We start from the raw sequence: 16826 nt of genomic DNA on the forward strand, positions 1-16826 counted from the left end.
GGTGATGGGAACAAGCCGCTGGTATAGTTAGTTCAAATTCGAAAAAAATCAATTTTTGGTGAAAAATTCGATACGGGGGGGTATACCCTTAAAATGAAAAATCCCAAACTTTGGAGGTCCATATCTCGGCTTCTATGGGCACTATCGGGAAAATTCCAACGGTTTTGACTTAATTTCGTTCTTCTGAATCCAACGAGACCATCCGCAAGGTCGTAGCTCCCATATTAGCTGAGATCTCGCATTTTTGTAGCCCATTTTTGGGCTCAAAAACGGGGTCGAAAATTGACTTTTTTACGAATTTTCAAAGTGCTATAATTCCACTTGTTCTGGTCGAATTCTATTATAATCCGGTGTTTTCGTAATGTAGGTGATGGGAATAAGCCACTGATAGGGGTTTCTATAGCTAATTTCGGGTTTAAAGAAAATCGATTTTTCGCATTTTCAAAGTGCTGTAATTCCCTTAGTTTTTCTCGAAACTCATTATAACCCGGTATTTTCGTGTTGTAGGTGATGGGAACAAGCCGCTGGTATAGTTAGTTCAAATTCGAAAAAAATCAATTTTTGGTGAAAAATTTGATACGGGGGGGTATACCCTTAAAATGAAAAATCCCAAACTTTGGAGGTCCATATCTCGGCTTCTATGGGCACTATCGGGAAAATTCCAACGGTTTTGTCTTAGTTTCGTCCTTCTGAATACAACGAGACCATCCGCAAGGTCGTAGCTCCCATATTAGCTGAGATCTCGCATTTTTGTGGCCCATTTTTGGGCTCAAAAACGGGGTCGAAAATTGACTTTTTTACGAATTTTCAAAGTGCTATAATTCCACTTGTTCTGGTCGAATTCCGTTATAATCCGGTGTTTTCGTAATGTAAGTGATGGGAATAAGCCACTGATAGGGGTTTCTATAGCTAATTTCGGGTTTAAAGAAAATCGATTTTTCGCATTTTCAAAGTGCTGTAATTCCCTTAGTTTTTCTCGAAACTCATTATAACCCGGTGTTTTCGTGTTGTAGGTGATGGGAACAAGCCGCTGGTATAGTTAGTTCAAATTCCAAAAAGTTAATTTTTTGAGTTAAAAAATGTGTGTTTTATTTCATACTCTTTATTTAGGTGTTTAACAGGGTGATTTTATTATATAAATAAAATAAATTTTTATGTGGATATTACATAATGAAAATACTAATAAACTTTTTTAAATTATATCCATTCTTAACATTCAAAATCATCTAATAAATAATTATTTGCTATTTTTTTTCAACAGTTACTAATACCCATTTAATTCCTACAAATGACTTAATTCACCTGAAATTGAATTTCAACCCCGCAGAGCGTCATTGGGAGTTTCCAACATCATTTAGCTGAAAGTAACGATGTAGTAAGGGTGTCTGGTTTGCCCAGCCTACTAGACTGAGGTGAAATAGTAGGGTGGAGCAAGGGATATTAAAATACCCCAGTAAATTTGGTTACGCCCCTAAATTTAATGGAAATTGCAAATTTAATAACTTAACGCGGGCAATTTGTTACATATGAAATATTGCGGTTAATGAAATCACCTAAATTAGATTAGTAAACAATTTTCTGCTTAAAAGCATTGAGAACCCTTAAGGACATATTTCAATTTATTATAATTGGTTAAACCAGTAAAACAATTTAGCTAATAAAAAATATATATACATAAGAATAATTTAGCACGCCAAAGCAATTTATCGAGATGCCAGTCGAATTGATAATTAATTTGTAAATTTCAGGAGAGTCAATCTAATGAACATCAAGTGGTTTTACGCGACATCGGCTTCAATTTATCGGGAAACTTCAGCTGCGAAGTTACAATAGACGAGCCCTATCTCAAAGCGGTTACCGTCGTCAAGGATATGATTGTAGTTGGTGAGTTGCCTTAAGAAAATTTATTGTTAAGCGTAAATCATGTGGTGGAAACGTTTAATAACTTTTAGTTTATTTAATTATCATTTGTTTAGGAGGAACGTCATCACTATCGTAAAAACCAAGATGTGTCCTTTATTCTCCGAGGTCTTATCTTTAGCTAATCCTAGAATCTTAAAATGATTTGGTTTTGACAGATACAAATATTTTGAATAATTGCATCTTGTAGTTATCTTGAATTTTTTAAATACCTCAAAAGAGCAGTTATTAAGTCTGTAAGGCTTCTCAAAGGGGTTATGTTAAGGAAAATGAGTCATAACTCACTTAATGTTGCTACAAAAATAATTATTTATAGCAGCAATGGAAGATATCTAATCAAATCGGTGATTCAGGAAATACTTCTATTTAAACTTCAGGTTTCAGGCTTTTATTGTTATTTTTTTTAATTAACTTTAAGTCTGACTCCTTTTTATCTATAACAAGAGTTATAGGGAAAACTACGGGATATTCGTACTTTAAAAGGAGTCGATTTTCTTTCATCCTGTACTACATTAGAGTATCTTTAAGAAAAGGTTATTACCGTTTTGACCATAAAATGAACGGAAAATCTGTTTCTTCACATTTTGGACCAAAATCCTGGTTTCAAAATATGATCCAAATTTAAAATTTGTTTTTGCTGCTTAAATACCATTCAAAAACTAATAAAAAAGCTTTATAATAAAATTTCATGAAATAAAAAGATTAGGTTTCATAGGAGTATATTGAAATAGAAGGACAAACGGGTTTTTACATTAATTTTTTATTTATATTTTGAATTATAATATACAAGCATTTACATACATATTCGTGCCCATAGAACATGATTTTTGGACATTTCTTTTCTATAAAATAAAATTCAAATCCCAATTGCCTAGAATAAAGGAATTATTTATTCCAGGCAGATTTATGCCCTTAGCGCATGATTCTTGGACATTTTATCCCTATAAAGCAGAACTCAAACCTCAGTTGCATAGAATAAGAAAATCATTTATTCCAGGCAGTCATTTTCATACATATTCGTGCCCTAAAAATATACTTATTGGACACTTCTTCACTATAAAGTAGAATTTAAAACCCAATTGCTTGGAATAAAGAAATTATTTATTCCAGGCAGATTTGTGCCCTTAGAGCATGATTCTTGAACATTTCTTCCCTTTAAAGTTGAATTCAAATCCCAATTGCTTGAAAGAAATAAATCATTTATTCCAGGCAGTTTCGTACCATTAGATCATGATCCTTGGACGTTTCTTCCCTCTAATGTTAAATTAAAATCCCAATTGCCTAAAATAAGAAAATCATTTATTCCAGGCATTCATTTTAATACATATTCGTGCCCTAAGAACATGATTCTTGGATATTTCTTCACTATAAAGTAGAATTCAAATCTCAATTGCCTAGAATAAAAAAATTATTTATTCCAGGCAGTCATTTTCATACATATTCGTGCTCTTCGGACTTGGTTCTTGGATATTTCTTCCTTGTAAAGTAGAACTCAAATCCCAATTGGTTGGAATAAAGAAATAATTTATTTCAGGCAGATTTTTGACCTTAGAGCATGATTCTTGGAATTTCTTCCCTATAAAATAAAATTAAGGTCCCAATTGCCTTGAATAAGAAAATCATTTATTCCAGGCAGTCATTTTCATACATATTCTTGCCCTTCGGACTTGATTTTTGGATATTATTTCTCTATAAAGTGAAATTCAAATCCCAATTGATTGGAATAAAGAAATCATTTATTCCAGGCAGATTTGTGCTCTTAGAGCATGATTCTTGGACATTTATTCCCTATAATGTAGAATTCAAATCATAATTGCCTGGAATAAGAAAATCATTTATTCATATCATTTATATATTTATTCAGTCATTTTTATACACATTCGTGTCATTCAGAATTGATTCTTGTATATTTATTCATTATAAAGTAGAATTTAAATCCTAATTGCTTGGAACGAAGAAATCATTTATTCCAGGCAGATTCGTACCATTGGATCATGATTCTTAGACATTTCTTCCCTATAATGTAGAATTCAAATTCCAATTGCCTGGAATAAGAAAATTATTAACTCCAGGCAATCATTTTCATACATATTCGTGCCCTTCGTACTTGATTCATAGATATTTATTCCTTATAAAGTAGGATTCAAATCCGAATTGCTTGGAATAAAGAAATTATTTATTTTAGGCAGATTTGTGCCCTTAGAGCATGATTCTTGGACATTTCTTCCCTATAATGTAGAATTTAAATTTCAATTGCCTGGAATAAGAAAATTATTTATTCCAGGCAGTCATTTTTATACATATTCGTGTTCTTCGAACTTGATTCTTGAATATTTCTTCCTCATAAAGTAGAATTCAATTTCCAACTGCTTTGAATAAAGAAATCATTTATTCCATGCAGATATGTGCCCCTAAAGCATGATTCTTAAACATTTCTTCCCTATAATGTGGAATTCAAATCCCAATTGCCTAGAATAAGAAAATTGTTTATTTCAGGCAGTAATTTACATACATATTCGTGTACTTCGGACGTGATTCTTGGTTATTTATTTCTTATAAAGTAGAATTTAAATCCCAGTTGCTTGGGTTAAAGAAATGATTTATTCCAGGCTGATTTGTGATCTTGGAGCATGATTCTTGTACATTTCTTACCTATAAAATAAAATTAAAATCCCAATTGCCTGGAATAAGAAAATTATTTATTCCAAACAGTCATTTTCATATATATTCGTGCCCTGCGGACTTGATTCTTGGATATTTCTTCTTTATAAGGTAGAATTCAAATCCCAATTGCTGGGAATAAAGAAATCATTTATTCCAGGCAGATTTGTGCTCTTAGAGCATGATTCTTAAACATTTCTTCCCTATAAAGTAAAATTCAAATTCCAATTGCTTGGAATAAAGAAACTATTTATTCCAGGCAGTCATTTTCATACATATTCGTGTTCTGCGGAGTTGATTCTTGAATATTTATTCATTATAAAGTAGAATTCAAATCTTAATTGCTTGGAATAAATAAATCATTGATTCCAGGCAGATTTTGTGCTCTTAGAGCATGATTCTTGTAATTTCTTCCCTATAAAATGAAATTAAGATCCCAATTGCCTTGAATAAGAAAATCATTTATTCCAGGCAGTCATTTTCATACATATTCTTGCCCTTCGGACTTGATTCTTGGATATTAATTCTCTATGAAGTGAAATTCAAATCCTAATTGATTGGAATAAAGAAATCATTTATTTCAGGCAGATTTGTGCTCTTAGAGCATGATTCTTGAACATTTATTCCCTATAATGTAGAATTCAAATTCCAATTGCCTGGAATAAGAAAATTATTTATTCCAAGCAGTCATAATCATACATATTCGTGCTCTTCGTACTTGATTCTTGGATATTTATTCCTTATAAAGTAGAATTCAAATCCGAATTGCTTGGAATAAAGAAATTATTTATTTTAGGCAGATTTGTGCCCTTAGAGCATGATTCTTGGACATTTCTTCCCTATAATGTAGAATTCAAATCCCAATTGCTTGGAATAAATAAATCATTTATTCCAGGCAGATTTGTGACCTTGGAGCATGATTCTTGGACATTTCTTACCTATAAAATAAAATTAAAATCCCAATTGCCTGGAATAAGAAAATTATTTATTCGAAGCAGCCTATAAAGTAAAATTCAAATCCCAAATGCCTGGAATAAGAAAACTATTTATTCCAAGCAGTCATTTTCATACATATTCGTGCCCTTCGTACTTGATTCTTGGATATTACTTCTCTATAAATCTCTATAAAGTGAAATTCAAATCCCGATTGATTGGAATAAAGAAGTCATTTATTCCAGGCAGATTTGTGCTCTTAGAGCATGATTCTTGGATATTTTATCCCTATAAAATAAAATGAAAATCCCAATTGCCTGGAATAAGAAAATTATTTATTCCAGGCAGTCATTTTTATACATATTCATGTCCTTTGGACTTGATTCTTGTATATTTATTCATTATAAAGTAGGATTTAAATCTCAATTGCTTGGAACAAAGAAATCATTTATTCCAAACAGATTCGTACTATTAGATCATCATATTTAAATATTTCTTCCCTATAATAATAATATTAATAATAATAATAATAATAATAATAATAATAATAATAATCTGCTACATTAAAATAAAATACATATTAATGCATTTAATATAATATTAAAAAGCAATAAACTAAAAGTAAAACTTATATTATTGTAATGTAGAATTTAAATCTCAATTGCCTGGAATAAAAAAATCATTTATTCCAGGCAGATTCGTACTTTTAGAACATGATTCTTTGACATTTTTTTCCTATAAAGAAGAATTGATGTTTATAGAGAGTCACTGGATTCGCACCCTATTTTTATGCTATGCCAAGTGATGAGTTGGATAAGTGATCTTTGGTGTTTATTAACTCCAGTGTATTGAGCTTACTTCAACTACATGGAAACCTGTGAAGAAAGACCCCAATTGCCTGAAATAAATTAAAAATTATTTAGGGAACTTGAGACGCATGAAAACCCACTTTGAGTGCCTGGATGAGCTAAACTGCCTGGAATAGATGATAGTTTATTCTAATAACTTAAAACATATAAAAATTTACTTCAGTTACCTGGAAAAATAAAAAATAAGAAAATTTATTCCAGGACCTTGAAGAACATTGAAAACCATTTTAACTACCTGGAAAACTGGGAAAAATAACGGAACTACCTGGAATAAATAAATATTTATTCCATAAACTTAGCGCGTATAAAAAACCATTTCAACAACTTAAAACCTGTAAAAAAACCCAAATTGCCTAAAATACATAAGATACACAAAATCACACTTTGACTGCCTGAAAAACTGGGAAAAATGACTTTTAACTGCCTGGAATAAATAATAATAAATTTTAGGAACTTGAAACTTAGTCCATTTGCCTGGAAAACTAAGAAAAAAAAATCAAATTGCGTGAAATAATTAAAAAATTATTCCAGGACCTTGAGACAACAAGCAAAACCAACCCAACCCACTTTCACTTCCTAGAAACCTGGACAAAAATGACCTCAATTTTTCTAATATGAGATACAAATAAATGCAAAAGGGTTTGAGATTGGTTCGCGATAATCCTGCCTTACCCAGATTATAATTACAATGAAATTTACTAAAATCGCATGCACAACAAATAAACAATAACCAGTCATAACTGGCTATTTTCTACTGAGGAACACCATTTTGTATATCTTTCAGGGCCATTTTAAGGGCCCCTCTATTGACTATCCGATATAAAATAACAAAGTGCGCCTTAAACGGACAAGAAAAATAATCGGTATTATTAAAGGGGAAAAGAAAAATATGAAACTCCACTCGAGGCACACGAATTTCGCAATTTTAAATAAATCCCAGAACAATAGAAAATGACCGGATTGTATTTGTAAAAGCACCGTCGCGAGATGATGTTTCCTCGCTAAAGGAAACGTGTGCTTAAGTGGCCGAAGACGGGAACGTCTATTTTTCTTAGCATATGAAATCAGGAACGGAGACTGGAAAATTGGAGATTTAGAGTGCTCTTTTTGTATTGTCTTACACAGTTTTGTCATAAAATAACTAGCAAAGGAAATATCACAAGCATACTCCTATAATTTTCGAAATATTGAAAGGTCTTTAACCGAAAATTGTTAATCACTTTCAAAGTGTAAGTAATCGACATAAAAACACGATAATTCCGTATGTCAGGGGCTATATACCGGTCTGGAAAAGTTCTGTCTTGCGTGCATAGTAAACAGAAAATCATAATGGTGCGTCAAAAGACCAATAATTTACAATTTCTTGGCATAAAGCTTTAAATCAAGAAGAGACTTAAGAGTATTTAAAATACTCTTCCAGGCATTACTAGAATACATACTTAAATTATCCTTAAATATCTGGAAACATAATTTGTTTTAGTGTATTTTAATTAGTTTTTTCTAACACTGCTTTTTTATATTTTTAATTTAAATTTGGCTCTTTTATATGTAAACCATTTTCTTTTATGTACCATAATAGTTTGTATTTTTTATCCTGAAAAGAGAAGGTCCAATAAAGGATCAAATGACATGTGCCTGATATTTAGTCTAAAATAAGGACGTTAATTTGAACAATAGTAATAATAATAAACATTTGCATAGACACACTATAATTTTAATTAAAACGTCATTATTAAGTTAATTCCAGGCAGTTGAAGGATAATTTTGTGCCGGAATTTTAATTATTTATATAAGCTGTATTAATTAATTTATAAAATATTCTAAGCGTTTGAGATTGTTGTTTAATTATTTGAGCCAGTTAAGGCATAATTTTAATTAAAATGATTTAACTACCTTAAATTCGAATTAATTAAACAATTCTTCATTAAAAAGAAAATAATGCCTGGAATTATGATATTTTTCTAAATTAAACGTCATTATTCAATTTAGTAATAATTCCGGGCGGTTAGGGCTTAATTTTAATTAAAAGGTCTAACATGTAAAAAAAAATTAAGAAGTTCAATTAGTTAATTAAATAATTATAATTAAAATACTACTAATTAATTATGTAAGGTAGTTAAGGCGCAATTTTAATTAAATCCATAAAATTTTGAAAAATCTACAGATAAACTGCTTTATTAGAGAAATGATGCCTGAACAGCCTGGAATTATTAATTAATTTTAACGTCATTGGTAAATTAAGCGATTTAAATGCCTTAAATTTTGAAAAATTCAGGAATCATATCTGGATTAATTAAAATTTAAACGTCGATAATAAGTTTGTTAATTAATTATTCCAGGCAGCTGAAGCATAATTTCAATTAAAATCTTGGTATTTTTTAATAACTTAAGGTCTCACTGAGCCTAAATTTTAATTAATTAAATAATTCTAGCGTAAATATTACTAATTAAATAATAAATTATTTCAGGTAAATAAAGCTTATTTACTTGGAATTTTATTTTAATAAATAAAAACTTTAAAGTTGAAAATAGTTGAATTATAATATTAATTAAAATGCTTGACATGTAATAGTAAATGAAATAGTCTAATTATTAGGAATTCTAATTACATTAATAATTAATAAATTATTTCAGGCAAACGACCCATAATTTTAATTAAAATGATTTAATTACCTCAAATTTTAATTAATTAAACAATTCTTCATTAAAAACAAAAAAAATGCCTGGAATTAAGACGTGTTTCTAAATTAAACGTCATTGTTCAATTTAGTGATAATTCCGGACGGTTAGGGCTCAATTTTAATTAAAATGTCTAACATGTAAAAAATTAGTCGTAGTTTTAGTTAATTAAATAATTATCATTAAAATACTACTAACTAATCATTTTAGGTAGTTAAAACGCAATTTTAATTAAACTTGATAACATTTTGAAAAATCGACAGATAAACTGCTTTATTAGAGAAATGATTTCTGAACAGCCTGGAATTATTAATTAATTTAAACGTCATTGGTAAATTAAGCGATTAAAATGCCTTAAATTTTGAAAAAATTTGGAATCAGATCTGGATTAATTAAAATTTAAACGTCGAAAATAAGTTAGTTAATTAATTATTCCAGGCAGCTGAAGCATAATTTAAATTAAAATCGTGATATTTTTTAGTAACTGTTTAATTAATGAAATAATTAATTATTTCAGGTAATTAACGCTCATTTACCTGGAATTTTAATTATTAAGACAGTTCTAGTTTATATACATTAATAAATAATTAATTAATTATTTTAGGCAAACGACGCATGATTTTAATAGACGCATGATTTTAATTAAAATGATTAAAATATAAAATTTAATTTGGCTCAACTGCCTGGAATTGTTATTTAAAGATCATTAATAAATCAATTAAATTATTCCAGGCAATTGAAAATTAAAGATTCAATTATTTAGAGTTTTAAGTAATGCAATATTTCTAATTAAATAATAAATTATTCCAGGTAAATAAAGCTTATTTACTTGGAATTTTAATTTATTAACTAAATTCATTAAAGTTCAAAATAGTTGAATTATAATATTAATTAAAATACCTGACATGTAATAATAAATGAAATAGTCTAATTACTAAAAGTTCTAATTTTTACATTAATAATTAATAAATTATTTCAGGCAAATGACCCATAATTTTAATTAAAATGATCAATTACCTTAAATTTTAATTAATTAAATAATTCTTTGTAAAAAAGAAAAATGCCTGGAATTATGATATGTTTTTAAATTAAACGTCATTGTTCAATTTAATGATAATTCCGGACGGTTAGGGCTCAATTTTAATTAAAATGTCTAACATGTAAAAAAAAATTAAGAAGATCAATTGGTCGTAGTTTTAGTTAATTAAATAATTATAATTTAAAAATGGCTAATTAATTATTCTAGGTGGTTAAGGCGCAATTTTAATTAAACTCGATAAAATTTTATAAAATCTACAGATAAACTGCTTTATTAGAGAAATGATGCCTGAAAAGCCTGGAATTATTAATTAATTTAAACGTCATTGGTAAATTAAGCGATTAAAATGTCTTAAATTTTGAAAAATTTTGGAATCATATCTGGATTAATTAAAATTTAAACGTCGAAAATAAGTTAGTTAATTAATTATTCCAGGCAGCTGAAGCATAATTTAAATTAAAATCGTGATATTTTTTAGTAACTGTTTAATTAATGAAATAATTAATTATTTCAGGTAATTAACGCTCATTTACCTGGAATTTTAATTATTAAGACAATTCTAGTTTATATACATTAATAAATAAATTATTAATTATTTTAGGCAAACGACGCATGATTTTAATTAAAATGATTAAAATATAAAATTTAATTTGGCTCAACTGCCTGGAATTGTTATTTAAAGATCATTAATAAATTAACTAAATTATTCCAGGCAATTGACGAAAAGTTTTAATTAAAATGCCTGACACGTGACAAAGATTCAATTATGAGTTTTAAGTAATGCCTGAGCAGCCTGGAATTATTAATTAATTTAAACGTCATTGGTAAATTAAGCGATTAAAATGCCTTAAATTTTGAAAAATTCCGGAATCATATCTGGATTAATTAACATTTAAACGTCGATAGTAAGTTAGTTAATTAATTACTCCAGGAAGCTGAAGCATAATTTTAATTAAAATCTTGATAATTTTTAGTAACTGAGGGTCTCAGTGAGCCTAGATTCTCATTAATTAAATAATTCTAGCGTAAATATTACTAATTAAATAATTATTTAAATTAAAATGCCTGACACGTTAAAAAAATCATAGATTCCTTTATTTAGAGTTTTAAGTAATGCAATATTTCTAATTAAATAATAAATTATTTCAGGTAATTAAAGCTCATTTACCTGGAATTTTAATTATTAAGGTAATTCTAATTTATACATTAATAAATAATTATAATTAATTATTTTAGGCAAATGACGCATAATTTTAATTAAAATGATTAAAATTTAAAATTTAATTTGGCTCAACTGCCTGGAATTGTTATTTGTTATTTAAAGATCATTAATAAATTAATTAAGTTATTCCAGGTAATTGACGACAAATTTAAATTAAAATGCCTGAATAAAAAAACCAAAGATTTAATTATTTAAAGTTTTAAGTAATGCAATATTTCTAATTAATTAATAAATTATTTCAGGTCATTAAAGCTCATTTACTTGGAATTTTAATTTATTAAATAAATTATTTAAAGTGGAAGACAGTTGAATCATAATATTATTTAAAATGCCTGATATGTAATAATAAATTAAATAGTTTAATTACTAGGAATTTTAATTATTAAGATAATTCTAATTAATTTACTTATTATTTTAAGCAAATGACGTAAAATCTTAATTATAATATTATATTAATGACCAAAATATAAAATTTTGGCTCAACTGCCTGGAATTGTTATTTAAAGGTCATTAATTAATTATTTAATTATTCCAGGCATTTAAGGCATAATTTTAATTAAAATACTTAAGGTTCAAGCAATTATGGTATATCACTTGCAGATAATTGTCTTTTAAAAATCATTAGAAAATTTATTAAATATAGCAGGCACCTGAGACTTAATTTCGAAAGTGCTTCAAATTTTGAAAAATCTCAGCTCATATCAGCTCAACTGCTTAAGATAAAAAATCATGCTTAGAATTTTAATTGGAATCATCAGTAATAAATTGGTTGATTATTCCAGGCAGTTGAAGTGAAATTTTAATTAACAAACTCAATATTTTCATTCAATTCTAATTAATTAAATATTTTTAATTTAAATATTAATATTTAATTAATTATTTCAGGCAATTGAGATTTAATTAAAAATTAAAATGCTTTCACTTTTGAAAAATCTACAGCTTAAAGTTTTCCTCTATTCTAGTTAAAATTGCTGTAAGATTAAAATATATCCTTAACTTACGTAGTGCATACGATGCAGTTTTACTGCAATTTTTTGTGCATTTCAACATTAAAATTAAATTAAAATTTTAGCAAATTTTAATGAATCCTTTACGATTTTAAATTAATCTTTAAAATAAAATAAACATGGCAAACCTACTTCAAATTTACAGTTATTAATTTATTCATAATCATAATATTAATTATCATATAATCATATCATAATAATAATTAAAATGCCTGACATGTAATAATAAACAAAATAGTTTTGTTACTAGGAATTTTAATTCTTAAATTAATTCTAATTAATTAATTAGTTATTTTAGGCAAATGACGCAAAATTTTATTTAAAATTATTAAAATACAAAATTTTGGCTCAACTGCCTGAAATTGTTATTTAAAGGTCATTAATAAATTAATTAAATATTCCAGGCACTTGAGACTTAATTTTAATTAAAATGCCACAAATTTTGTAAAATTTGCAGCCAACTGCCTAAGATAAGAAATCATGCTTAGAATTTTGATTTGAAACATCAGTAATAAATTGGTTGATCGTTCCAGGCAATTGATATTTAATTTTAATTAAAATGCCTGATATCTTAAACGAAAATTAAAGATTCAATTCTTTAAATTATTTCACGTATTTAATGCAGATTTAATTGGCTTTTAATTTAATAAATAAATTATTTAAAGTTGAAGACCGTTGAATCATAATTTTAATTAAAATGCCTGAAAGGTAATAATAAACAAAATAGTTAAGTTACTAGGAATTTTAATTCTTAAAGTTATTCTAATTAATTAATTAGTTATTTTAGGCAAATGACGCAAAATTTTAATTAAAATAGTTAAAGTATTCAATTTTGGCTCAACTGCCTGGAATTGTTATTTAGGAAAGTTCATTAATAAATAAGTTAATTATTCCAGGCATTTAAGGCATAATTTTAATAAGAATACTTAAAGTTCAAGTAATGATGGCTTACTTGCAGATAAATGCCTTTTAAAGATCATTAATAAATTAATTAAATATTCCAGGCACTTGAGACTTAATTTTAATTAAAATGTCTCAAATTTAAAAAAAAAATGTACAGCTCAACTGACTAAGTAAGATAAGAAATCATGCTTAGAATTTTAATTGAAAACATCAGCAATAAATTGGTTAATTATTCCAGGCAGTTGAGGCAAAATTTTAATTAAAACACTCAATATTTTTACATGAAATTCTAAATAATTAAATACTAATAACTAATTAATTATTTTAGGCAGTTGATATTTAATTAAAATGCCTTCACTTTTGAAAAATCTACAGCTCAAAGTGTTCCTGTATTCTAGTTAAGATTGCTGTAAGATTAAAATATATCCTTAATTTACGTAGTGCATACGAAGCAATTTTATGTGCATTTTAACATTAAAATTAAATTAAAATTTTACCAGATTTTAATTAATTTCTTGACGATTTTAATTTTTTAAATAAAATTAATATAGCAAATCTACGACAAATTTATAGTTATTAATTTACTCAATTTGCACATAGTGACTTAATGCCTGGAAGAGACTTAAGAATATCTCAATAATTCAGAAAGAATTAGGTGTATAGCTTCAATTCCTTGGGAGACATCAGTAAATTATCCCAAATATTTGGAATAAAGTTAAAAGTCCTCTCAAATGTCTGGAAGACCTAGGCAGTGACATAAAATGTCTGGAAGGGATTTCTTATGACCTCCAATGCCACGAAGGGATAAAAAATGAACCCAAAGGGTCAAAAGAAAATGGGAAATTAAGAAGTCAGGGTCAGGATACCTCGAACATCGAAAATTATGACTTCAAAATAGGAGCAGCATTGTTTTCTTTATTTAAACTAATAATAAAAACAGATAAGCATCTTCATTCTATATGTCGGAGGTTATATACCGGTCTGGCAAAATTCTTTTTTGCGTGCATAGTAAACCTTCATTAAAAAATCATAAGCAAAGCGTTTAGTTAAAAAGAGAATAGCAATGCTTAATACATCGACATTAATCATTTTTTGCTGATAAAAAATTCGCTTTGGATTAAACTGGTTTTTAATAATATGCTTCTTACAAGATTTATTACATTTAAAAGATGATGGATCGTTTCTCTCCTAATAAATTTTAATAAGGGTGTAAAATAGGCGTAGAAAATCACTTACAAAAGACCACTGACTGAATAATTTAGCACATTCGACCGCATGCAGATATCAAACATACAGCAATGCAGAATTCGTTCATTCTCTCATTTCGACACGAACGGAAATTTGATAATGGATGGGGATGTAAATTTTTTGTTTGCATATTTATCTCACAGCTTAATGGCGCGCCTGTTAAATACCTAGACAATAAAGCTGGCTGCACTTTTTATTACTTTTTTTTTTTTTTAATTGATGGTCAAACGTGTTTTATATAGGCGCCACATTTTGGAAATTTACTTGCTAATATCCGCCATTTTTAAGGGAAGGAGTGATAACAGGGTGGACTAAGTTAAAGAATTTTCTTTGTATTTTTTTGGACCTAGCAAAGGCTTATGATACTGTCATTTTGACAAAAATTAAATAAAAGGAACTCCTTTAAAGTTGCCTCTTCTTATTAAATGAATTATTTTAAAAATTATTGTGTAATAATTATTGAATATAATTTTTGTTTTTATTATTGGATACGTAAGTTTTCTTTCGTATCAAAGCACATGTAGATCTGCGTGTCATCAGCAAAAGCCTGAATGAACATTAAGGGGCCCAAAATTAACCCCTGGTGTATTAATCATTCCCCATTAGTATTAATCTTTTAACAAGATCTGAATTTTTCTTTCAGATACTATACTTAATAAAAAACTTTATTACTCAAAATATTATGAAAACAACTTGTGTTTACTAAAAACTTTTACAAAACGTTACTAATTACGCCTAACAAAGAAGGCTCCCTAAAATAAAAAATTCGCAACATGTATTAGTTTATCGCTCCCTCTTTAAAAGCGAAGGGGGTCTTATATAGCTTCATACTTTTAGCGCTGATTTCTTTAATGGTTGAATAAATTGAGGCACTTTGTTACAGTTTTACCGAGAAACCCCCCGAGTTTGGCGACGGATAAAACTTTTTACGAGGTCGGCGATGTGCTAAGGGCTAACTGTAGCTCACCCGCATCAAGACCAGCTGCCACCCTTACCTTTATATTAAATAACATCGTGGTAAGTACGGGTAACAGATTTCATACCGAAGTATAAATTAGTTACAGAGGTAACGTAGGGCCTTGTTTCGTAATCCCCTTAGCGTTGTTAAAATATTTCGGGAGTTCGAAGGTCGAATCTTTTTTTAGTGCTTTAGATTTTGGATTATTATACATGTCTGGCAACATTGCCTTTGTTCTATCAAAATATCGAATGGGTCGGAGGGAGGACTGAACGGTCCTCGATTGCGATAGAATTCTTCTTTATTTGTTGTTGCTTAATAATATGAACTTTCTATTTTTATTATTTTTCCTTTATTGTATAAAAAAAAAAATATTTATTAAAAGCTTCTTTTTACTGTATTTCGAAGTTGCCACTGCATTTTCTATTATTAAATGGATAGAACGTAGGACTGAACAGTTTTAGGTTTATTGCATACGTAATCCCTTATCTCTCTCTCTCTCTATCATAATTTTATTCTAAGTGTTTTATTCATATTTTTTTATTTTTTTTTTAAGAATTAAATACAGAAGAATTTTTTGAACAAAAAGTCATAAAAATTTCGATTCGATAGATGGCGCGCTCTGAGTAAACATGTTTTTGATCTCTACTGTGAAAATTAATAATTTTCATTCGAAAAAGATTAATTTTCTTTAAAAAAAAAATTGTTTAAATACCAAAATAAAGTTTACACAACTTACATCAGCTACCGTAAATTAAAATGCCACGAAGAGACTTGCGAAGTAACCCAGTAGAAGCCCAAAATGGGATTGTAAACAAGGACAATATTCGATCGAGAGTTGACCAGCTGGAAGTTAATCTACAATCAGGTTTAAGCGACTTGAAAAAACAACTTGTAGCTAATAAGCCAGGAATGTCTGCCCCAGCTCGTTCTAAGTCACCCACCAATAATCTGGAAGCCTTGTGGTTGGAGAAACTGTCATTGTTTGAAAAGAACACCTTACAGGAACTTCAAGCTCTTAAACAGGATATTAAGAATATTGAAACCCAATTTCGTGATGATAAACAGGCAGATTTGTTTAACAATTTAATCATAAATGGAATTCCTGAGACCCAAGCAGAAAATATGCCGGAAAAATATGCGATCTGGTCAAAGACCATTTAAAATTTGACCTCTCAACCAGTGACATTGACTATTGTTATCGCCTAGGCCGGCCGGAACCCGAAAAAGTGAGGCCAGTTGCTGTGCGATTTTTAAACCGTTGGGTTCGCGATAATATTTTTAAAACCAAAAGAAACCTCAAAGGCAGTGGATTAGTGATAAGTGAACACCTTATTAACAAAAATCTTCAGTTATTTAAAAAAGTTCGTTTGAGTGTTGGTGTAAA

At 28.3% G+C, this 16826-nt stretch overlaps 1 protein-coding gene across 1 annotated transcript in view; it reads left to right on the forward strand.

Annotated features, from left to right (window-relative positions):
* LOC126745567 (uncharacterized) overlaps window positions 1–16826 on the forward strand; it is a 151590-nt gene that overhangs the window by 111737 nt on the left and 23027 nt on the right. The window contains exons 3-4 of the mRNA XM_050453461.1: window positions 1752–1884; window positions 15365–15498. Coding sequence (XP_050309418.1) covers window positions 1752–1884; window positions 15365–15498 — 267 coding nt within the window. The remainder of the gene's footprint in view (window positions 1–1751; window positions 1885–15364; window positions 15499–16826) is intronic.

The sequence above is a fragment of the Anthonomus grandis genome, chromosome 16 (assembly GCF_022605725.1).
Source record: "Anthonomus grandis grandis chromosome 16, icAntGran1.3, whole genome shotgun sequence".
NCBI classification, from domain to species: Eukaryota; Metazoa; Arthropoda; class Insecta; order Coleoptera; family Curculionidae; genus Anthonomus; species Anthonomus grandis.